This window comes from Ochotona princeps, chromosome 17, assembly GCF_030435755.1.
Source record: "Ochotona princeps isolate mOchPri1 chromosome 17, mOchPri1.hap1, whole genome shotgun sequence".
Taxonomy (NCBI): Eukaryota; Metazoa; Chordata; class Mammalia; order Lagomorpha; family Ochotonidae; genus Ochotona; species Ochotona princeps.
The window spans coordinates 20,267,068-20,289,658 of record NC_080848.1 but is presented as its reverse complement, the minus strand read 5'-3'; the positions used below and the strand labels follow the sequence as shown (position 1 = coordinate 20,289,658).

Genomic DNA, 22,591 nt, shown 5'->3' with positions numbered 1-22,591 from the left:
ATGATCGTATTTGTCCAGGGTAGCTAAAGTGCATCACCTGGCTAATTATGCATTGATAATCAGTACAGTATTTTGGAGGAGAGAGGCCTAGCCTCATTCAACTGATGGCTGCTATCCTCCAACGGGATCGTACTGAGCCTAGTGAATTAATAAATTAAGCTTACCCCTATGTGCATAATGCAACTGGTACTCATTTGAGTTATCATTTTCTTTTTTTTTTTCCTTCCTTTTCTGACACAATCTTCATCATGTTGACAATTCATGGAGGCAGAAGCCACCAGTTAAATACCAGTTAAATGAAAACAGGACTCTCCAAGCTACTGAAATTGCCAGATGACAGACGTTTGCTCTCTCGGGAGCTCAGGGTTGGGTTCCATGGCCCACCAGTGCTGTGGTGGGGAGTGCCCTGCAGCCCCGGCCTCTGGGAGCCAGCCCTTATGGGAACACACAGGCTGGGGTTGGGGGGCACAGCAGCAGCCTTTTGGCCGCCAAGTCCTCTGTGGAACTGAGAGACTTGTTAACAAGGGGAGTTAGTGTCCCCTTCCCAGTGCTCATATCCAATCATTAAAATAGACTTTAAAAAATATATATAAAATCTGCCTGAGAATGACGGGAATCAGGGACAGAGGTGAGCCCCTATCCTGAGTAGCACCTGGTCTCACCCACGTGCAGGGTGAGGGGGAGGTGGGTATGGTGGGGAATCCAAGAGGGGAAGCCCCAGAGAGGGGGACAATTTCACTTGTGCCAATTTTTCAAGACAGTGACCTGGGACCTAAATGAACCACGAGGGCACTCCTTTTAAACGTGGATTACTAAATATTTCAATCATTTTTTTCTCCCCCTTCTTTATTCCTTGCTGTACCTATCGGTTTGTGGAGAGACACTGGAATTCAACTACAGATACTGACGGGTCTTCCCCATTGGGTCAATACTGTACACAAGGCAAGGCATGTCCTTTTTTTCTCCCCTGGTACCAGTAAAGATAAAGCAATCAGGGTGACTAGCGGAGGAGGTGGCTTGAGCGTGAGAAAGGAGGTACTTCCATCAACTAACCAGGTAGGAAGGAAAAGGACTGGGAAGATTCAAGAAGCAAACCATCCTTGGAGGCTGATTAAAACACCCCTCTGCATGTTTTAAAAACCTAGAGGAAATTTTATTTCTCTTCCCACTGGGGTCAGACCCCCCTACCGTCTCAGGGGGGCCTGAAGAACTTCTTTAGAACAATCCACGTTTAAAAGCACCCTGAGCTAAAATTTTTCAAGGGGACATCTCTCGGGGCGGGCCGCTTGCTGGGGTGGGGTGGTGGGGGGCAAACGATCAGGATTCACTGGAGCCATCGGTCTCAAGCAAGCGAGCAAACCTGATCTACAGCCCGGCCCGCCTGTCCCTGATTCCCATTCATTCTCAAGCCTGCCCGGGAGAGCACGCGCTTCACGCCCACACGCCATCCTGGGGGAGGCTGGTTACTTCCGTCGCGTCTGGGCCTGGTGGCTTTGTCCCTTCTGGTGCTGCTGTTTCACCTGTGCCAGGATGTCTCTGATCTTGCGCTGGGCCATCTGTATCAACAAAGGGTGGGGAGCTCTGTGACCCCCCTCTGTCTCTGCCTCTGGGTGGACCCAGAGCATCCCCTGGATAAGTGGGCAAAGGTAGGGGAGGAAAAGGGGCAGCTGACACTGCTGATCATGCTCCTGAACCCAAAGTGCATTCCTTGACTCGCTAGACAGGTGCAATAATGGAGTCTATTTCCCAGCTGCAGCTCATGAGTCACTCCAGTTCCCTGCTGAGGCAGACACTGGCGGAGATGTGATGCTTCTACACGGTTCCTGCCACCCTCATGAGAGCCCAGCTCTCCTCATCAGTGAGTGGGAAGAGCTCATTCCCAGGGTCTGTTTGCCATGCAGTACTCCCCAGGCATGCGAGGGATAGACGGCTTTAAGGTTGGACAAATGGAAAGGCTTGGTGTTATCTAACACACATAAAGTCCCAGCTCCGAGACATGATATGAAGATGGAGTGAATACAGCACCCTCACATCCCACTCCTGCGCCTCAGAGGGAAGGACCACAGCTCAGAGACAGGTGGACAGGTCACAGTCACAGGGACAGGTCATGGCCACCAAGTCAACCTCAGGTGCCCAGGGCTGCACTGCTCCCTGGGCGCCCACCACCCTCCCAATAGGGGAAGGTGCCACACACACCTGGCTGGCATAGAAATGCCCAATGATCTTCACGATGACCTGGTCATTCTCGTCTGGGGTCTGGTCTCGTGGCACCACCACCTCAGCTGCTGTCAAGTTTTGTAACTCATTCACCTAAGCAGGGGGAAAGCCAGCAAAGAGCTCAGGTTGCTGCCAGTCACAGGGGAGCGAAGGAAGAGATGGAGGAGAGGGGACAAGCCGTGGGGAGCACCAAGGCTGAACCGGCCGGGATGGCAGAGGGCCAGAGACTGGCAGCCCATAAGCCTCACCGTTTTGCCACCTTTACCAATGACCCGGCCAGCTGCTGAGGCCGGCACCCGTATGTGGGTCTCCAATTTCACTTCCTCCTTTGGCCCAAAGAAATTCTCCTCTTTGAGTTTGCCGTAGATTCTTCCCTGAGCCTGAGAAAAGAAGATGATCGTCTATCAGGGCCATGCTGGTGACCAGAAGGCCCCAGTATCATGGGAGCCCAGGGGCACAACTGCCAGGCTCCACGCCCCCTCCATTACCCCCAACCTGGGACCATTAGTCAGAGGCAGGCAATGTAAGTGGCTCAGATGGGCCACCTGCCACCATGCCTCCTGCTCCCTGGGATACTGTTGGGTGAGTGCTGACCAGGGATAAGGACATGTATTTGGACATGGTAATGTGCTGTGCCCCTCACCCCACCCCACCCCAGGGGCACCATCTCTAGCTTAGAAAAGCAGAGGTGGGGTTGGCAGTGTCAGTAGCCCATATGGGAGCCAGTTTTGAGTCTTGGCTGCTCCATTTTCCATCAAGCTCCCTGATTATGGCCTGGGAAAGCAGCTAGAGAACGGTCCAAGTCACTGGGACACTGCAACCACATGGGAGACACAGAATGAAGCTCCTGGCTTCAGATCTGCTCAACTCCGGCTGTTGTAGCCACTTGGGGAGTGAACCAGCGTAGAAGTCTCTGCTTCTTTCTATAAATCTGTCCCTCAAATAAATAACAAATTAATCAATCCATAAAAAAAAAAAAGAAACAAGAAAAACAGAGATACAAACCTTGAACTGAGCCTCCGGGGGGCCAGTGATGATAACCATCCGAACCTTGGAATCGGGTGTTTCAGGCGGAGCAATCTGGGGACCAAATAGGGGTCAGAGAGGAGCTGTGGAAGAACCCTGCCACGTCAGCCCTGCTGGATGCCCATGCCGAACAAGTCATGCATCCGAAACTGCCAGCAGAGTAGGTGGGGCAGGTGAGAGCAGTACCAGATTTTAACAACAATTCCTAGACAGGGCATCCCTACCCCTCAACCCGTCCCAGTCTCTCGGGATGTCTCAGGGGAGCCTGGTGGAGAGCCAGGGACACAGACATGATGTGTTAGCTGGGAAGATGCCGGCTGAACCTGCACTGGAGATACCACAGCCTTGAACCAAAGCCCTTAAGTCCACGGGCATCCACATGGCTGGATTAACATTTACGAAACTGAACAGTGCCTTAGTTTCAGTAACGCCTGCTTTCTCTCTCCCATGTCCATGAACCCGGGAGTCACATAAGACAAGCAGCACCTGTTCAGGGTGGTAGCCAGGCAATGACCACGCTGGCAGCAGGGTTGGCACAACACTCAAGGGATAGAGAGGGTTCAGATCTCACAGCACACAGGGAAGGAGTGCTGCAATGTGGACCCGGGACAGTGGGAGGCAGCTAGCCTAGACCTTGGGAGTTCAGAAGACAAAGCTACGGGCAATGCGGTCAAAAGCTCGAAGGGCCATAAAGTGCTATGCAGATGGCACCACAGACTACAGGGAGGAGGCCCGGGCAGAGGCCAAGCCCACTGCAGTGCTGCAGCCAGAAGACAGCATGGGGGCTCACCTTGATGGAGGCGCTGGCGAACCGAGACAGTTGCTTGATATGCTGCCCTTTCTTGCCAATGATGGCGCCCACGGCCTGCGCTGGGATGAACACCTGTACCATCTCCTGCTCCGGGGCCTGCTGCTGGGACAGGAGGCCTCATCATCCAGGGGCTCCGAGGGGCTTAGCCTAGAAGCCTGAAGGCCTACTCCCCTGAAGACTGCCATCCAGGAGGAATGGGGTTTGCACACACCCAGACTGACCACACTGGGTTTCCCAAGGAACACTGCCACTTCCTCTGACACCAGGACTAAAGGAGGAGGGGAGAGGGCCCGGTGGCATGGCCTAGTAGTTAAAGTCCTCGCCTTGAACGTGCCAGGATCCCATACGGGCGCCGGTTCTAATCCCAGCAGCTCTACTTCCCGTCCAGCTCCCTGCTTGTGTCCTGGGAAAGCAGTCGAGGACGACCCAAAGCCTTGGGACCCTGCACCCGCACCCGTGTGGGAGACCCGGAAGGTTTCTGGTTCCCGGTTTTGGATTGGCGCAGCACTGACTGTTGCGCTCACTTGGGTAATGAATCATCGGACAGAAGATCTTCCTCTCTGTCTCTCCTCCTCTCTGTATATCTGACTTAGTAATAAAAATAAAAATACATCTTTAAAAAAAAAGGATTAGTTTAAAAAAAAAAGGAGGAGGAGGGAAGAACAGCCAGCAGCCAGGGGCTAGTGCAATGCCACTTGCTAGGAATGACATCAGCAAGGTATCCCCGAAGATCCTCACCCACCCTCCTGCTCCCTACAGGCCCAGAGGTCCCCTGCAGCCTGACCTTGCACCTACCATGAAGGAGCTGTAGGGCGCCGTCCCTGTGACACTGCTGGGGGGTGGGGGAACGGCGCTGGATGAGGCTGGGAAAAGACCCACGGCAGCCAGGTTCAGGCCGGGGATCAGGTGGGACTGCAGCTGGAGAGAAAAAGATGAAGCAATCAGCCTGCGGCTCCCCTGGCCACTGCGCGTGCATTCCGGCACAATGTGAGGATTGACAGCCCCCAAGGAAAACTGAGCCCCCAAACCAGGAGGAACCAGGAGCACTTGCAACCAACTCTGACACCGTGGTGTCCACACAATCACATGAGCATTGTGACATGCTCGCCACACTGACAACTACCGATTCCCACCAAACAGCCAACAGGTGGATCTGCCCCAGAGGGCCGCCCTCTCCGGCAGCTCCACTTCCAGTCCAGCTCCCTGCTTGTGGCCTGGGAAAGCAACAGAGGATGGTCCGAAGCATTGGAACCCTGCACCCGCGTGGGAGACCCAGAAGAAGCAATAGGCTCCTGGCTTCAAATCGGCTCAGCTCTGACCATTGTGGCCACTTAGAGAGTGAACCACCAGGTGGAAGATCTTTCTCTTTGTCTCTCCTTGTCTGTGTAAATCTGCCTTTCTAATAAAAATAAATGAACCTTAAACAACAAATCTTACTCCCTATTTGGGAGCTCAGTAGCCCAGGTGAGCCTCTCCTAGCCTGGGAACCACAGGAAGCCATCCTCCTTCTGGGACCGTGCATATGGCAGCCGAGACACTGCTTGACCTCGCCCCATGCCCACAGTACATGGGTTCAAGTCCTGACCCCACTCCTTTTGCCAGCCCCCCGCGAATGCCCATGCTGGCACGCAGGTCACAGTTCAAGCACTTGGCTCCCTGACGCCTACGTGGTACCCTGGGCTCTGGCTCAATACTCACGCTCATGGCGGCCACGTCGTTTTCATAGGCCTCTCTAACTTTCTTCATGATCTCCTGCTCAGCCCTGCAGCAGTTCTCGATGGCCCCCTTCACAGTGATGGTCCTCTCGGGGTTGTAGAGGGTGAGATCCTGCAACCTGCAGGGGGAGAAGCCAGCGGGGTCACCTGCCAGCAGCAGCCTGGGAGCAGGCCTTGCCTGGGGCGTGAGCCCAAAAACCCAGGGTCGGGGGGCTTTTGCACCATGTCCACAGGCTCTTCAGCTTCTGTCCTTTCAACCCTGACCTTGTAGAGACTCAGGCAAGCAAGTCTCAGGGAGGCGGCCTGGTACCTGCACGCTGCCCCCATGGCTGCCAATTCCTTCCTGTGACTCAAGGACACTACTCAGCAAGGAGCTCACCCACCCCGGGCACGAGAACAGGAAGAGGTTGAGGTCCAGCAAGGCCCTGCCTCCGGATGCTACTCTCTATGGGGCGTAGCGGGTGAGGCACAGGGACCTGGCATGACCGGGGAGGTTCCAGCACCCTAAGGTGGCAGGAAGGAGATGCTTCAGCCCTTGAGACAATGGGATGGGCTCTCTGCCCCATCAGGAAAACGTCCAGGTTTGAGGGAGACAGCTGGAGAGAGGCAGCCCCCACGGGCCCTGTGTACACCCCCTACCACTGCCGCGCCCTCCCCAGCACAGGGTAAGTGTCTTACGAGGAGATGGTGATTTTCGTCTCTGTGTCCTGTTCCACTTTCTTCAGGTTCCGGCCCTCCTTGCCAATGAGACGCCCCACGAAGTTGTTATGAGCCAGGATCTTCAGGGGAACCTCGTCAGCCCTGGAAGATAAGCAAGACGTGCACTCTGAAGGCGGATGATTGATTTAAGGGTCTCCAACGTGGCTCTGTGGATGAGCCACCATGTCGGAGTGCCGACCTGAGTCTCAGTTCCCCAGCTTCTGATCTAGCTTCCCGTTAGTGCACCCAGAAAGGTGGCAGAGGACGGTTCACCTGTTTGAGCCCCTTTCATTCATGTAGGAGACCCGGGTGGAATTCCTGGCTCCTGGCTTCAGCCTAGGCACATCCCGGCTATCATGGGCCCCCTCCCTCCATCTCTCTGTCTCTCAGCCTTTGAAATGAATCAGTATTTCTGGAAAAATGTGGTTTATTGTCCACAAACTGAGCCTCAGTAATGCTATAAAAAGGGTCAGGTGTATAAACGTGTCAAGGGACATGCTCACTATTTTACTTATAAAAAACAGAGACAGATGGATAGAAATCTCTCATCTGCTCGTGATTCCCAACACTGTGCGGGGTCGAAGTTGGGTAATCAGAATTCCGTCTGGGTTTCCCACAGGGACCTAAATCCTTAAGAATGGAGACTGGGCCCGGAGCGGTAGCCTAGAGGTTAAAGTCTTCATGTTGCACGTGTCAGGATCCCATATGGGCGCCGGTTCGTATCCCGGTAGCCCCACTTCCCATCTGGCTCCCTCTGTGCTTGTAGCCTGGGAAAGCACTTGAAGACAACCCAAAGCCTTGGGACCCTGTACCAGTGTGGGAGACCCAGAACAGACTCCAGACTTCTGGCTTCAGATCAGCTCAGCTTCAGCCATTGTAGCTGCTTGGGGAGTGAATCGATGGACGGAAAATGTTCCCCTCTCTGTCTCTCCTTTTCTCTGTATATATGACTTTCCAATAAAAAACAAATCTTCAAAAAAAAACAAAAAACAAAAAACACCTGTGCACACATCCACCCACGTTGCCCCCTCCAACTCTCTCTCTCTCTCGTTTGTGAGCACACAGAATCCCTCAGAGATCACACAATGCAGTAAGAAGGAGAGTTCCATTTGTGAGTGTGCACCCCTTATCTCCCAGAACCCTATACTTTCGATAAACAGGGAAGGCAGAAGGGGTGGGGCGCTCACGTTTTGGTGTCTTTTGCCTCTTTATGCATAATCTCCAGGATCATCTTGCAGGCCGAGGAGCAGCCCTCGGGGGTCGAGTGGATGCTGATGGCCTTCTCGGCTGCGCCAGCATTCTCCTTCCTGTGCACGTCGATCCTGAGGCCAGGAAGCAGAGCCGGTTAGCCATCACCAGCCACACCCCGGCTCCAGGTGTTCCCCCCAACACACAACTCACAGGAGTCAAAGGCACAGAACCTGCTCTTCTACGAATAAAGCTAATGGAAGGTAGAGCTGGGGGGTCCGGAGTGGGGGAGCAGATTGGTCAGCTACTTCTGGCAGCCCACCAGCTCCATTTCCAGCTGCTCCACTTCCAGTCCAGCGCCCTACTCATCCATGTGCTGGGAAAGCAGCGGAGGACGGCCTAAATGCTTGGATCCCTGCACAGGCTCCTGGCTCTGGCCTGGCCCACCCCGCTACAGCTTCCATTTTAGGACATGAAGTAGTGAATGGAAGATGTCTCTTCATCACTCTCCTTTCAAATAAATAAATCAGGTCAGAACTGGGAAGGGCCAAGGGTGAGCCAGATACGGCCGGTAAGTCTGCATTAACAGAGATTTGGCTCAGGGTAGAACGTCACCCATGACACGACCCTGGCTCCCTGCCCCCTGGAGTGTCATGCCTCACCACTACCACCATTGAAACAGGAACACAACACCCTGTCCCCAGCTAAGAATAGACATGGAATTCATAATGATCGTGCCGCTAATATGACCCGTTCTTTGCCACTGAGCACACTGATCGGCTGCAAAGATTAGAGAAAGGAGGGCCTGATGTTCAGATCAAGGCCAGACAGGCCAGCCCCAACCCACCACCGGGCTGGCCAGAGGCTCCCTGAGACACTCCGCACAAGAACTTCTAGAACATCTAGTTACAGTGCATGGCCAAGCCACTGCCACCAATGATGTGCCCCAGGCCCCTACTCCCTCCCCACAGGCCGGGTGCCCCTTCACCCCAGGTGGGTCCCTAGGAGACCTCCGTACACTCCAGCCATTGTTCTCTCTGGCCAAGACTCACTTGGACTGGGTCTGCTTCGTGATGTTGCGGATGGTGGCACCCTCTTTGCCGATGATGGCGCCGACGTACTGGGTGGGTACCAGGAGCCGAAGGGGGATGTCCACTTGCTGCTGCTTGGCCGGGGCCCCGGCCGCCACGGGGGAGCCCTGGCGGGGCTGACCCCGAGAGCCAAAGCCTCCGCGGCGTCCGTTCTCGGGGCCCTGGGTTATCTGCTCGTCAGGAATGTAGGAGACCTTTAAAGCGTGATTCTCTAATTGGTGGCCGTTCAGTTTCGTGATGGCTCTGGGGATACAGGCAGAGTCAATGGGTCACTCCTCTACCCCGAGCGAAGTGCACAAAGCACTGTATATCATCGCAGCTAGCAACACACCTGGCATTCGCTCACACATCCCACCTCCACCTTGGAGAACTTCCAGACTGAACAGCTAGAGACCTCCCTCCCCCCCAGTGGGAAAGGATGCTAATTTGGCATGTCCAGCACGTTGGCTGGCACAAATGGCTCACTTTCAGGTAGACCACTGGAGAAGTGTACTTCTGGACCACTGGCAGCCACGGGTATCGGCAGAGACCAGTCCCTGCATTCCCACAGCAGCTGGAGGTAGCTGCACAAGGAATTCTACCAGTTACAAAACCTTCATTGTACCAAGAAGGAAACCAATAGCTCAGGGTAGCGAAGCCCTGAATCTCCTACCCTGAGACACCTTAAGGGAATGTGGGGCCAAGATCCTTGGGCACCCAGCAGCCATGCCCAGCACCGCAGTAGGAAGCTGGTGTCCACCCTCCGACCTGACACCCTGCACCTGGCCTCACTATGTGTGCAAGTCCATCTTTGTGTACGGGGATATCACACTGAAGTTTTCCTGGTGCCTCAGCTGACCATAAACAGGTCTAGGCTCCCATGGCACACAGACATGATCCGAACAGCTCTGGGAAAGGTCTGGGCCCAGCATGGTGGCCTAACAGCTAAAATCTTCTCCTTGCATGTACCAGGATCCCATATGGGCACCAGCTCATGTCCCAGTGGCCCCGCTTTCCCAACCAGCTCCATGCTTGTGGTCTGGGAAAGTAGTCAAGGATGGCCCAAAGCCTTGGGACTCTTGGACTCATGTGGGAGACCTGGCTCAGCTCCAACTATTGTGGCCCTCTAGGAAGTGAATCAATGGATGGAAGAGCTTTCTGTCTCTCTCACTGTTAAGTGTGCCTTTCAAATGAAAACAAACCAATCTTCCAAAAGATTAGTTGCACCATCAGTCCAGCCTGGACGGCAAAGTTGAAAAAGACAACACAGCTGTCTCATCAGGTACACACGGACGCCTCTGGGGCAGGGGAGAAATGTAAGCAGAGGCTGAACGGGCTTGGGAGAGAGTCAGCACTTGTCATCTAATCCCAGTGCTCAGGCGCAGAGGGAGCCGCAGGAGGCAGCGAAACCTCGAGGAAACCCCGAGCCTGGGGGGCTGTGAAACGAGCGAGTTTTACAAAGCATCACCATCACCTGGTTGGAACAGGCTGCACTTTAAAGCAGCAAGAAAACCCACCCCCAAGGTCAAACACGACAAACAGAAGGGGAAAAAAAAAACCACTAAAAATCCTGGAACACGGTCAGCTCCAGATAACAGCAGTAATTTCCAATGAGCTGGGTGTGATGAAACTTGTTCACCCCAAGGGCCAAGGAGCTGAAAACTCTGGGTATGAGGGATTAGAAAGCATTACTACGGGGCTGGTCCCCTGGCATGCATATCCTCCAGCTGTGGCATCCGCATCACCAAAGGGCTCTGGTTTTGTCCTGGGTGCTCCCCTTCAGATCCAGCCCCCTACTATACACTTGGGAAAGCAGCAGACGATGACTCCAGGCCTTGGGCCCCTGCACCCACATGGGGCACCCAGACAGAGCTGCTGGCTTTGGATTGTCCCAGCTCCAGATGTTGCAGCCATTTGAGATCCTCCCTCCCTCTCTCTCTCTCCTCGCTCTCTCTGTAACTCTGTCTTTCAAATTAAAATCCTAAAAACAAAAGCCACCAGCTTCTTGACCAGGGTGTCAATAAAACGCATGTTTCAACGCCACAGAAGAAAAAAAAAAAAAACCTTTCTGGACCCACAGTCCCCCTTCAGCACCACTAGATGGCAACATCATCACAGCAAAGTCCTTGCAGGCCCGCGGGCAAGCAGATGGCTAAGAGGACTTCTCTGCCACTCACACAATCTTCGCCTTCCCAGAACCGAGCAGATCCCAGAACAGTGGACCTAAGAGACCCACCTCTGGAAGGAGAGAGAGCCCCAGTGGAGTCCAGCAGTGCCCACTCCCACCCCCAGGGCTCATTTCCCGACACTCACTGCCTGGTCTGCTCCCGGTTGGAGTAGGTGACGTTTACCACTGCCGTCTCGCTCTCGGTGTTCACTGAGACGGAGAAAAAGAGTCTAGGGTCAGCGCACCTGCACGCTACCACAGCAAAGCCCCAGCCTTGTGGTCTCAGGCTACGGAGGCAGCCTCCCGATGACAGTGAGGCAGGCATGCTTCCAAGTGCCTGGGTTCCGTTCCACCCTCCTCCCTGGGAGATGGCAGAGATCGGCCCAAACCGTGGGCATCACAGAGGAGACCTGGATGGAGTTCCCAGCTCCCAAATTCGGTTCTAGCCAGGGGCCGATGTACACATCTGGATAGTCAGCTGACAGATAAAACTAAAACCCAAAAGATTTTTTTTTTCCCTTGAAGTGCCTTTCGTCAGAACTTCTGGCCAAGCTCAAGTGACCACCTGTGTTTTCCTTTCCTCTCGTCCTTTTCCCCGCCCCGCTCCCCGAGCCTGCGGCTGCCACGTCAGCCACCTAGGAAGTCCACACAGGCATCCCACACCTAGGCAATGAATACAGCCTTGCAAGGTTAAGCTAGTTAAAAATCAACACATCGGGTGAGCTGAGCGGCTTGCAGCGCCCGATACGCCACGATACAGCTCAAGGAAGACTTGAATGCTCACAAGGGCTGTGATCCTGCAGCAACATCCCAACCATAGCAGATTGGGGTGCTGAGGCTGGGTTACGGGGTCCCCATGGGCGACAGGTTCAGAGGCTGCACAGGCGAGGCGCTGATCTGAACCCTCTCCAGGTGAATATTCGCAACACTGTGCACGTGGGCATGCCGGGCTCCCGCAGCTTCTGGACCCCAGCCAGTATAATCCCAGCAGGACCCTTGGCTCTGATTACAAACAAGCTGGGGGTTTTCTCTGGATTCCCCTCACACCAGGACACTTCAATTCAAGGCAAGCCACAGTGTAAGATCACTTTGGGTATGGACATTGGGTGCATCTGTTGAAATACTACATGAGACACCCACATCTCTTGGAGGAGTGCCCAAGGGTTCTAACCCTGGTCCGATTCTAGCTTCCTGTTCATGCACACAGCAGGTGTAGGCAGCAGGTGAAGGCTCAGGCACGTACAGCCTCAACACCAGCCCCTCCTCCTCTGCCCGCCCCGGCTTCAGCCTGGCCAGACCCTGGCTATTGCAGGTTCTTTAAGGAATGAAACGATGGCTAGAACTGTCTCTGTCACCTTCCTTTCAAATACTAAGTAAACAGAATTCCAGTATGTGGCTGCACATTTCTCACTGTAGTTAACATGTGCCTCTGTTTTCCACATTGGTGATTTCTGAATTGCTGCGATCTGTGCCTGCTCAGCTGGGGAGAGAGCCACAACGAGGGCACGTGGTCACAGCACACTCGGAACCCCTTGTCAAGGCTCAGCCACCTTGGAGGCCAAGAGAAACTGCTCAGGGGCTGAACTGCAGTGGCGCCCCCCACACCCACCTGACCTTGGTCTCCCTGGAGATCACACTTGCGGGAGAGGGGGCAACAAAACACAATCCAGAACAAACCCTCCCCCAGCGCTCCGTGCTGCGGAGAAGCCGAGACCCAAGTTGGGAGGAAGAGGAGGAGACGATCTCCAACAAGGCAGACAGACAGGTGGATCATGAATGAAAGGTGACACTGGAACAGAATTGAGGACCTTCCCTATTCTGATGTCCCACAAAACGCAACCCCTCCCCGACTGTCCCCAGACACCATGTGTCACAGCTCCCCAGCAAGGCTTGGTGACACCAGACCTTGCTGTGAGCCCTGCAGTGGTGTGGAGGGGTGGGAAGGACCTCAGGCAGGCGCTTGCTTCCTGGGCCACTGCTCATTCGTACTCTATTTGTCTCAGAGTAACTCATTAATCCACACCGTGAGCAGTGCAGGGCACTGGACACGGCTGGGGCCAGCCTCCCAGATGCTCCACCTCAGGCCCTGGGGCAGGCAAAGACTGTAAGCGCTCATCTAGCACGCTGGTGAGCAGAGCTGAACTGTGGGTTTCGATCTTGGGCGAAGCGATGATCCCCTTATTCCTTGAAGATCTCCAAATCTAAACCATTCTTGTCCACCTCACCACTATCTTACAGTTGACCGAAAACCGCGCCGCATTTTGTTTCGGCCCATTCCCACAGAAAAGAATTCACAATCCTAGCAATAAAGAAGCTTCAAAAATCAAAGCCAACTCTTTTACCTCAAAGTTCCTCAAAGTTGCCTCTGTGAACCCATTCTTCAAAAGCCTTTACCTGTCATTCCAACTGTATCATACACACTCTGCATTTTTTTTTTAAAGATTTTTTATTGTTATTGGAAAGCCGGATATTCAGAGAGGAGGAGAGACAGAGAGGAATATCTTCCATCCGATGTTTCACTCCCCAAGTGAGCCCCAACGGGCCGGTGCGCGCCGATCCGAAGCCGGGAACCAGGAACCTCTTCCAGGTCTCCCACGCGAGTGCAGGGTCCCAAAGCTTTGGGCCGTCCTCGACTGCTTTCCCAGGCCACAGGCAGGGAGCTGGATGGGAAGTGGAGCTGCCGGGATTAGAACCGGCGCCCATATGGGATCCCGGGGCTTTCAAGGCGAGGACTTTAGCCGCTAGGCCACGCCGTCGGGCCCAACCCTCTGCATTTTTTATGAATTAACAAGGGCACATGTAGCTGCCTGTGAGCTTAAAAAGAAGCAACTCACGGATTGCTCCCGCCAGAAAGAGAGAGTGCATGAGGCTTTGAAAAGTCAGAGGGTACCAAATGAGGTGGAACACACAATTCCTGTTCCTAAACTGTGTTTCCACCTGGGAAGCAGCAACGTGGCTGCCATTAACCAGAGCACAACCCTGGAGGCCAGCACTGTGGCTCAAGCCAGGGAAGCTGCCAGTTCAAGTCCCAGCTACTCCACTTTCAATCCTGCTCCCTGCTAACAGCCTGGGAAGAGGGCCCAAGCTCCCGATTCCTGGCTTTGGACTGACCCAGCTCCAGCCCTTGAGGCCATTTGGGGAGTGAACCAGTGGGTGGAAGCTACTCTGTGCTGTTCTATCTGCATGTGTGTCTTTCTGCAGAGCCTCCAGGGAGAACTGATCCCAGGAAGTGAGCAGGTCCCCCAAACTCCACCAATAACCACAGTTCACTCTTACCTTGTTCACAATTTTCCACGGTGCCATACTGAGCCAGCAGGCTGTCCAGCACCTGCGGGTATACAGAGAGAAAGGTCCTGAGCTCCCCCAGGCAGCCACGGAGCAGCCCCAAGCCACAGCCCTGCTCAGAAGAGCGCTCTGAGCCCAGCATGGCCTGCCAGCCTTCCCCTCCTCCCCGAGGAGCGCCATGGTGGCAACCCGGAGCAGGAGTCTCAACACACACCTCTGTCGCCTTCAGTCACCGCCACCGCCACCTCCAACAGTGCTCAGCCAATCCTGTGCCCATCTCCCTGCTGATGCACGCCGTGAGACCAGAAAGCCCCAGTGAAGGAGGAGACTCAACCAAACGCAGAGCTGGGGGACACGGTGGCCTGGCCTGACCCAGCCCACTGGGGAGAGGGGAACACCTCCCCTACCTTCCCGGGACGCTTTCCTCCCTGCCCCGGTCCTGCTCTTAGGTGCTCCCCCTTACCTCCCATCGGAGCTGAGGTGGAATATTCCTGATCTGAATCTTCCGACTCCTAAAATTGAAGAGGGAAAAGAGTTAATCATGACAGACTTGGAAGTCTTAAGACCCTAGGATGCCTGACCTTGTGCTCAGGAGGGCAGCCTTCAGGAAGGGCATCTTGCTTTTAGAGACCAAAGTTGATGTCACTGCTACCGAGGGAAGCAAAGACCCAGAAGCTTAGGGCATCCTGCTAACAATTTCTTTAAAAAGAAGGAAGAGGGGCTGGTGTTGTGGTGCAGTGCGTTAAGCCGTCCCCTGTGGTGTCGGAATCCAAGCTCCAGTTCAAAGCCAACTGCTCCACTTTCGATTCAGCTCCCTGCTAGTTAACGAGCCTAGGAAAAGAGCAACAGAAGATAGCCAAAGCTGGAGACTCCGGTGGAACTCCAGCCTCCTGGCTTCCGGCCTGGCCCAACCCCAGCTGTTGTGGCCATTTGGGGAGTGAACTAAACACAAAAGATTTCTCTCTCTCTCTCTCTCTCCTCTTTCTCTCTCTCTCTCTCTCTCTGTTTCTGCAGCTCTGTCTTTCAAATAAAATAAATACATCTCTTGATGAACCCGACAACTCTCTCACTGGCATCAATCTCATTCCAGATGCTAGAGCCGCACACAAGAAGCAAAGTCAGCCTGGCCTGGGGTGCTCCCATCCCATCCCATCCCATCCCATCCCAGGAGACAACATGCCAGAGCCCAGGATGGTGGGGTCACAGGGCAGAGGTTGGGGGCCCTTGGTCCAGAAATGAACTTAAACCCCATTTACTAGCACTGATCTCAAACCAGAGTATTCACCTTCTTGGAGACCCAGTCCCTCCTTTGAAACAAACAAACCGTGTCCACAGAGCGGGTGGGGACATGGGAACAGTAGCAGATGAAGAGCTTAGCTTCAAGTTTTCTAAGTGCGGTGGGAGAAGACCCCATACCCCTGTCACTCGCAGTGATTTTCCCCAACGACTCACAGCTTCAGCCATGACTCTGGGCTGGCTCCCTTATCATTCTATCCTGAGCCCTCAACTGTGGGTTGAAAACATCAAATGTCTTCAGGCATGACCCAATGTGCTGGTCAATAGATTTTTTTTTTTCCTCCTAGTTTCCAAATCGCGAACTTTGTAAAAAAAACACAGTCTGAGAATTGTAGTGGCCTGAAGGCAAACTGGATCCCAAAGCAAGAAAGTCTGGTTCTGACCTTCCACCTGTGCCCGAGAGCATGTCCATCTGCCAGCCACGTCCTGCCTCACATTCGCCACACAGGGACGTGTCTGCTCTTGTTCAGCAGCAAGCGTCCAGGCTAACCACAGATGTGCTGGGCTGGGCTGTCCTGAGCAGTGGCCCCTGCCACCTCTGGGTCTCCCTTCTCACTCCGCACTTTCTGGGGATGCAGAATGAGAAAGAAATATCAAGATGGGTCGAAGCGCAGACATTTGTGGCTCTCTGGTTAGGTCATTTCATGAACCTGACCCAAGTGGGGAAGATGAAAGCAGGATAAAATAGCAGGCAGGAATAAGAAACCAGCCTGGAGCCAGAATCTCAAAGCCCACCAGCATGCCACCTGGTGACTTCGCTGCGCCCCCTAGGGAACTCTGCCCACAGCCCTGCTTACTTAGCCAAGCCACACATCATGAAGGTAGGACCCCTTGCCAACAAAGACAAAGGGGTGGAGAACAGAGGAACAGGAAGAGACAAGGATGGCCCAGGCCCCTCCCTCCAGGAAACCCTTCTGAATCAAGGGCGGCTTAGGGGCTAAGGCCTTTAAGCACCCCCAAGTTTGCTCCTTCAAGATGGCCCCTTAGTACAATCGAGGTGGAAGTTCCCCTTTAGTTCCCAGCTCTTTTAGGGGGTCTTTTTTCAGGGAGGGAAGGGGGTTGAGAAGGGTGGAGGTGAAATCAAATCTCTGCTGGGATGTTAATCCATATCCTGAAAGCAATGGCAGTCAGATCGTCTGGAATGTCTGGAATGTTCCAGGAGAGGGAGGGGGAGGAGGGCAGGGCCACTCCACCAATGAAAGGCAGAGACATCCTGGCTGCTCTCCCCCACCCCTTTAGGGCATACACCCCACCCTGGGAACCCTCTCCAGGCCCCTCCCAGGTCTACTCTCAGCAAAGCCCCCAGCCCAGATGAAAACGCCAACATGGAGGGCCTGAGAGAAGAGCAGTGGTGGGGACCCCGTGTGTGTTGAGCCCTTGGCCCACTTTCCCCTTAAGAGTGGAGCTACCTGAGGTCTCTAGGGCAGTACCAGGACAGTACAACTGTGACAGGACGCTCGCTTGCGGACCCCTTGGGAAACTCAACTCATCCCACACTCACACAAGATCTTAGAAGGCAGGTAGAGCCGGGGTGGGGAGTGAGGGGAAGCCAGAAGCACCCCAACTGCCTCCTTGGTTTCCTCTGGGGAAGGCTTTGTAGCAGTTTCAGGAGGCGGGGCTAGGGGGCGGGAGCACTGAAACACCAGCATGCCAGCCACCTTGGGTTGGTTTAAGGGTCCTGCTCCTATTCCAATGCCAGCTTCCGGAGAAGGCTCTTGGAGTTGCTTGCTGCCACCCACGTGGTAGACTGAGTTCTAGGTTCTTGGCTTCAACCTGACTCAGCCCTGGCTGTTTGGGAAGCAAATCAAACACAAGATCTCTCTCCTCCCTTCACAGTCCTGTGTTATGAATTTTTAAAAGATTTACTTATTTTATTATACGGCAGATTTACAGAAAGGAGAGCCAAAGATCTTCCATCTGCTGATTCACCTCCTCAAATGGCTGCAACAGTTGAGCTGATGTGAAGCCAGGAGTTTCTTGTGGGTCTCCCGTGCAGGTGCAGAGTCCCAGGCTTTGGGTCATCTTCTACTGCTTTCCCAGGCCACAGGCAAGGAGCTGGATCGGACATGAAGCAGTCAAGAGCACAGACTATTGCCAATATGGGATCCCGGCGCTTGCAGGTGGAGGATTAACCAACTGAGACCCGTGTAATGCATTTTTGTTTGTTTATTTATTAAATACAGAAAGTATGCGAGGCAGGTTGAGTGCTCAGTTCATGAACCCAGGCATCTAAGGCCCTCTGAAAAGACGCAAGCAGGCAGAGCTGGCGGGTGAGTTGCTTAAAGGGATAGAACACTAAAACACTGGGGCCAGTGCCTCTGCTTGTGCTGCCAGCAGCGTGGTGACGGCTCAGGCTTCCCACCCAGTTCTCTGCTTATGGCCTGGAAAATTAGCAAAGGATGGTTCCAGTGTTTGGGACCCTGTACCTACATGGGAGATCAGGAAGAGGCTACTGGCTTCAGATCAGCTCAGCTCCATTCATTGCGGCCATTTGGGGAGTGAACTAGAATGAAAATGCCAACCCCAAGCAACAAAGGCAAGGGCTGTGTCAGCCTAATGGCTGCCCTGCAGACTTCACCTGCACGGTCCTGGACCTACAGAACGAGTAGGAGGGGTGTCCTGCACAAGATGGGAGGGGGCATGGGGGCAGCAGAGCCTGCATGCTGGGGACAGTCAGGAGGGCTGGGAAAGAGGTGGGGGAACAGGGGGTAGAAGGAACACAGGTCACAGTTAGGACAAAGCCCAATTTTGAATCTGAACCCAAGAGAAACAGCAGGCAAGCATGATCGTCTCACAGAATCCTCCCACGGCCCAAGGAGGTGGTGCCTGTGGCTGAGTTTTGCTAGGGCCCCCGAGATGGCTAATGGATAGCTGACCCATGTCCCATTGCGAGTAAGAGGCAGGGCCACGACAGGAGGCTGGAATACTCAGCACTGCTCAGGAGACGCCTTTAGGAAGACACAAAGCTGACAAACCGCCTTCGGCCAAGTGCAGTTGTGTTAGGCTTGAGGGCTGGTGAAAGGTACTGGGTTCACACCACAGACTGACTGGGGGCCAGTCACACAGGATGCTCAGTCAGGGAAAAAAAAAATCCCATCTTTAGCCATTAACTTCTCTTTCCAACTGTACTCTGCCATCATTACTTGAAAAGTGACTCTGCCATACTGAACACTAAAGAAGGACCCACATTGTTACAGACCTCCGGGACTGCAGTTCTATTTCACAAATACAGATACTTAGGATTCACTTCAACCCCAATCAGGGGAGAAGGAAAATGCAAACAGCCGGGGTGGGCTCTAACTGCCACAGCTGGCCTCTGGGCACGCTCTTGGTGGCCTGCTACGTTACCCTCTCTGATACGCTGGTACTTCTTCCGGTAAGAAAACAACAGTTTAAGCAAAAAAAGTGAAACCAACATAAGCAATCCCTAAGCCCGCCCAGTTCTGAAGTCAGCAAAGCTTCCAAAAGCATGGAACCTACTCAACAGTGATGAGGTTCTCCTATTACTCTTAGCCACAATCCAGAGCCAGGATGGCTTCCTGGGTGCATGAAGGAGACACACACGTTGGAGTGGATTCCCAAGCTAAGATCCCATTCACAATGCAGCCTCCCAGGGGCACACGCTACAAACAGGATCTCCAACCCCCAGGGAGACAGAACCAGGCCTCAAAGCAGATGTTTCTAACCCTCTTCCCACCTGCCATCCACAGGGGACAGTGAGTGACCCCTTCAATCCTGTTGCTGGCCTCACCCCTCCCTGGAAACCTGGGCAGGGCTAAGCCAGTGGACGGAGCAGGGCATCAGCAGTCTGGGGGATCTCAACAGGTTCAGGGGCACCAGTCCCCCACAGCCCCTGCAGTGAGCCAAGCCTAGACATTCATTTCTTTGGACTTGGCCTTTCGTCCTCACCTCCAATGCTCCCCAAGGCTGCGCCTTCAACTCTCAGCTTCTCAGATCAGGAAAATTAGGGACAGTAGGATTAGCCCCGTCTTTCAGGGACCAGTCCTTACCTACCCAGGACAGACCACTTTCTCACTGGAGGGATTTTCTGTTCCCTAAAGTCTAACTTCCTCCTCTTTTTTTTCTCCCTCCATGAACACGATGAAAGAAAATGGACCAGCACTTTAGCTTAGCCGGTTAAATCACCACCCACACTGCCGGCCTTCCATACAGACGCTCCATTTCTGATCCAGCTCCCTTCTTCTGCCTCTGTACCCACCCGGGAGATCTAAAAGAAGCTCTGGGTTCCCGGCTTCAGTCAGGGTCTGGCTGTTGCAGAGATTTGGGGCGTGAACCAGCAGATGGAAGACCTCTCTTTCTATCTCTGTCTGCCTTAAAAAAAAAAAAAAAAAAAAAAAAAACACAGAACACTCCCCCAGGAAAATGCTAATCAGCTGCACACAATCTCATGACTCCCTGGTTCACGAAGATCTGAGTCCAGCCAGAAATCTCACAAGCACACACACCAACCTCACTCACACGTACACATTTAACTTCTCCAAGTCTCAGGGAGGCCTACAGGTCCAGCAGTTAGGGCCACTGGGGACGCAAGCATCCCATATGGGAAGACCAGACTGGCTCCTGATTTCACCTTCCTGCTGATGCGTTCCACGGGAGAGTCAGTGACGGTCCAAGTACTTCAACCATTGCTGAGAAGACTCAGAGCCTCAGCTTCCTGGCTTTGGTCTGGACCAGTCCCATCTATTGCAAGCATGCACAAAGTGAACAAACAGATGGAAGTTCATTGATCTCTATTTTTCAAAAAGTTTTTTAAAAATTATTTATTTTTATTCTACTGGGAAGACAAAATTACAAAGAGAGACAAAGATCTCCCATCCACTGGTTCACTCCCCAAGTGGCCGCAACAGCTGGAGCTGAGCAGATTCAAAGTCAGGATTCAGGAGCTTCTTCGGGGCCATCCTCCATTGTTTTCCCAGGCCACCAGCAGGGAGCTGGATGGAAAGTAGAGTGGCCGGAATACCCATTTGGGATGCCATCACTTGCGGGCAGACTATTAGCTGGTTGAGCCATCATACCAGTCTTTCTCCTCCACCCCCTAAAAAGTTTTTTTAAGAAAACAAGGCTAGGGCTTGGCAGCGTGGCCTAGTGGCTAAGGTCCTCGCCTTGATCCCATATGGCCGCTGGTTCTAATCCCAGCAGCTCCACTTCCTCTCTATCTCTCCTCCTCTCAGTATATCTGACTTTGTAATGAAAATAAAATAAATCCTTAAAAAAAAAAAAAAAAAAAAAGAAAACAAGGCTAGGGCCCGGCGGTGTGGCCTAGCGGCTAAAGTCCTCGCCTTGGAAGCCCCGGGATCCCATATGGGCGCCGGTTCTAATCCCGGCAGCTCCACTTCCCATCCAGCTCCCTGCCTGTGGCCTGGGAAATCAGTCGAGGACGGCCCAATGCATTGGGACCCTGCACCCGCGTGGGAGACCTGGAAGAGGTTCCTGGTTCCCAGCATCGGATCGGCGCGCATCGGCCCGTTGCGGCTCACTTGGGGAGTGAATCATCGGACGGAAGATTATCCTCTCTGTCTCTCCTCCTCTCTGTATATCTGTCTGTAATAAAATGAATAAATCTTTAAAAAAAAAAAAAAAAAGAAAACAAGGCTAGACTGGGCGTGAACCTGGGGTGGTCATTAGAAAGCTGAATAGAGCACTGTAGGCAATGCAGCAGCTCCCAGCAGTCTACCATGCTCCCCGTATCTTACAGGTACCGGTCTCTAACGGGTGGTCAAGAGGCTGGCTGCCATGACTCCAGTCTCTGGCAGGAGTCCAGCTGCTGGAGCTATTTATTCCACAGATGTTATCTTGGCAGTTACTCCACACTGGGCTTACGCTGTCCACTACGAAAGCCACTAACCACATGTGACTACTACGTACTTGCAATGTGATTAGCCCCAATGAGAAACCGCATTTTTGCTTTTCACTAAAAGTGTTCTCACACTTAGCTTTGTCAACTGTTACATTTTAATGAAATCCAAGTACAAACTGGGATATCTCCAATAAAATACTTAGCATGTGAGTTTTGACAGGACTGCAAGTGTAAAACATACACTGGATAACCACCCCCACTAAACAACAAAACGGCTCCAGTATGTATTGTAAATTGAGAGGATAATCTTTTTATGTATTGGGAGATTTTTAAATCTAACTTCACCTCATTTTTCACAGGCAGACCTTCCATCCATAGATTTCACTCCCCCAAATGGCTGCAAAAGCCAGAACTGAGCCTAACCAAACACAGACACTTCTTCTGGGTTCTGCATGTGGGTGCAGGGACCCAAGCACTTGGGCCGTCCTCTGCTGCTTTCCCAGGTCACTAGCAGGGAGCTGGATGGGAAGTGGAGCAGCTGGGACACCGGCACTCATTTGGGAAGCCAACACCGCAGGCGGCGACTTCAGTGTATCATACTTGTTCCTTTTCATCGTGGTGACTGGAGACTTTAAAGCCCCCAGACACATTCGTACTGCTTTTCTCCTGGGCCATGCTGGGCATTGCACAACATGTGAAGCAAGGCACAAGGTGGCAAACAAGACACCGCTTCCACAGAGCTTCTAGTCCAGCAAGTGACCCCCACGGGGTTGGGCTGGGTGGTAATGGCCAGTGTCAGGAGCAGAGTGGAGGAGGGCTCCACTGCACCCCCCTCCTGCAGGAGAGGAGGGCTGTGCCAAAAAGAGGGTCTCCCAGGGCTGACCCAGGGGCAGAAGAGTCCTCTGATCCCAGCGGGCCCCCTCCCAGCTATCTCCCCCAACTGGAGGTCCTAAGTACCAACCAGTGCCTCTTCTAGGAGATCATCACTAACTTAGTCCTTCCTCCTTACCCTGCCTCCTTCAGTCTACATACAGGATGGAAAAGTGACAGGGAAAAAAAAATCGTCCAGGAAAAGTTGAGGGGGGCGGGCCTGGCACGCTTCAGTCAGGGCAGGAGCTGAGAAAGGAGGAGGAGCTGGCGCGGTGCCCAGGGCCCAGTGCCAGGCTGATCCAGAGGCAGGGCGGCCAGACAGGCCGGCCATCGGGTGGCCCGCGGACACGGGTAGGAGGGACCAGGCAAGGCAGAGATGCCACCACAGGAGACAAAAGCCAGGGTGGTGGCGACCAGGGGCACCCCTGG

General features: G+C 53.6%; 1 protein-coding gene across 2 annotated transcripts in view; it reads right to left on the bottom strand.

The window, feature by feature from the left end:
• Window positions 1–1,312: 1,312 nt before the first annotated feature.
• The window catches only part of IGF2BP1 (insulin like growth factor 2 mRNA binding protein 1), a 39,787-nt gene continuing 18,508 nt past the window's right edge, over window positions 1,313–22,591 (bottom strand). For both annotated transcript variants that reach the window (XM_058676668.1, XM_004591086.2), the window contains 13 exons: window positions 14,642–14,690; window positions 14,170–14,221; window positions 11,040–11,103; window positions 8,709–8,990; window positions 7,656–7,790; window positions 6,448–6,570; window positions 5,753–5,888; window positions 4,850–4,972; window positions 4,034–4,153; window positions 3,223–3,297; window positions 2,466–2,597; window positions 2,197–2,310; window positions 1,313–1,556 (listed from right to left, as the gene is read on the bottom strand). In XM_058676668.1, the coding sequence (XP_058532651.1) occupies window positions 1,464–1,556; window positions 2,197–2,310; window positions 2,466–2,597; window positions 3,223–3,297; window positions 4,034–4,153; window positions 4,850–4,972; window positions 5,753–5,888; window positions 6,448–6,570; window positions 7,656–7,790; window positions 8,709–8,990; window positions 11,040–11,103; window positions 14,170–14,221; window positions 14,642–14,690 (1,498 nt within the window). In that variant the 3' untranslated portion in view covers window positions 1,313–1,463. The remainder of the gene's footprint in view (window positions 1,557–2,196; window positions 2,311–2,465; window positions 2,598–3,222; window positions 3,298–4,033; window positions 4,154–4,849; window positions 4,973–5,752; window positions 5,889–6,447; window positions 6,571–7,655; window positions 7,791–8,708; window positions 8,991–11,039; window positions 11,104–14,169; window positions 14,222–14,641; window positions 14,691–22,591) is intronic.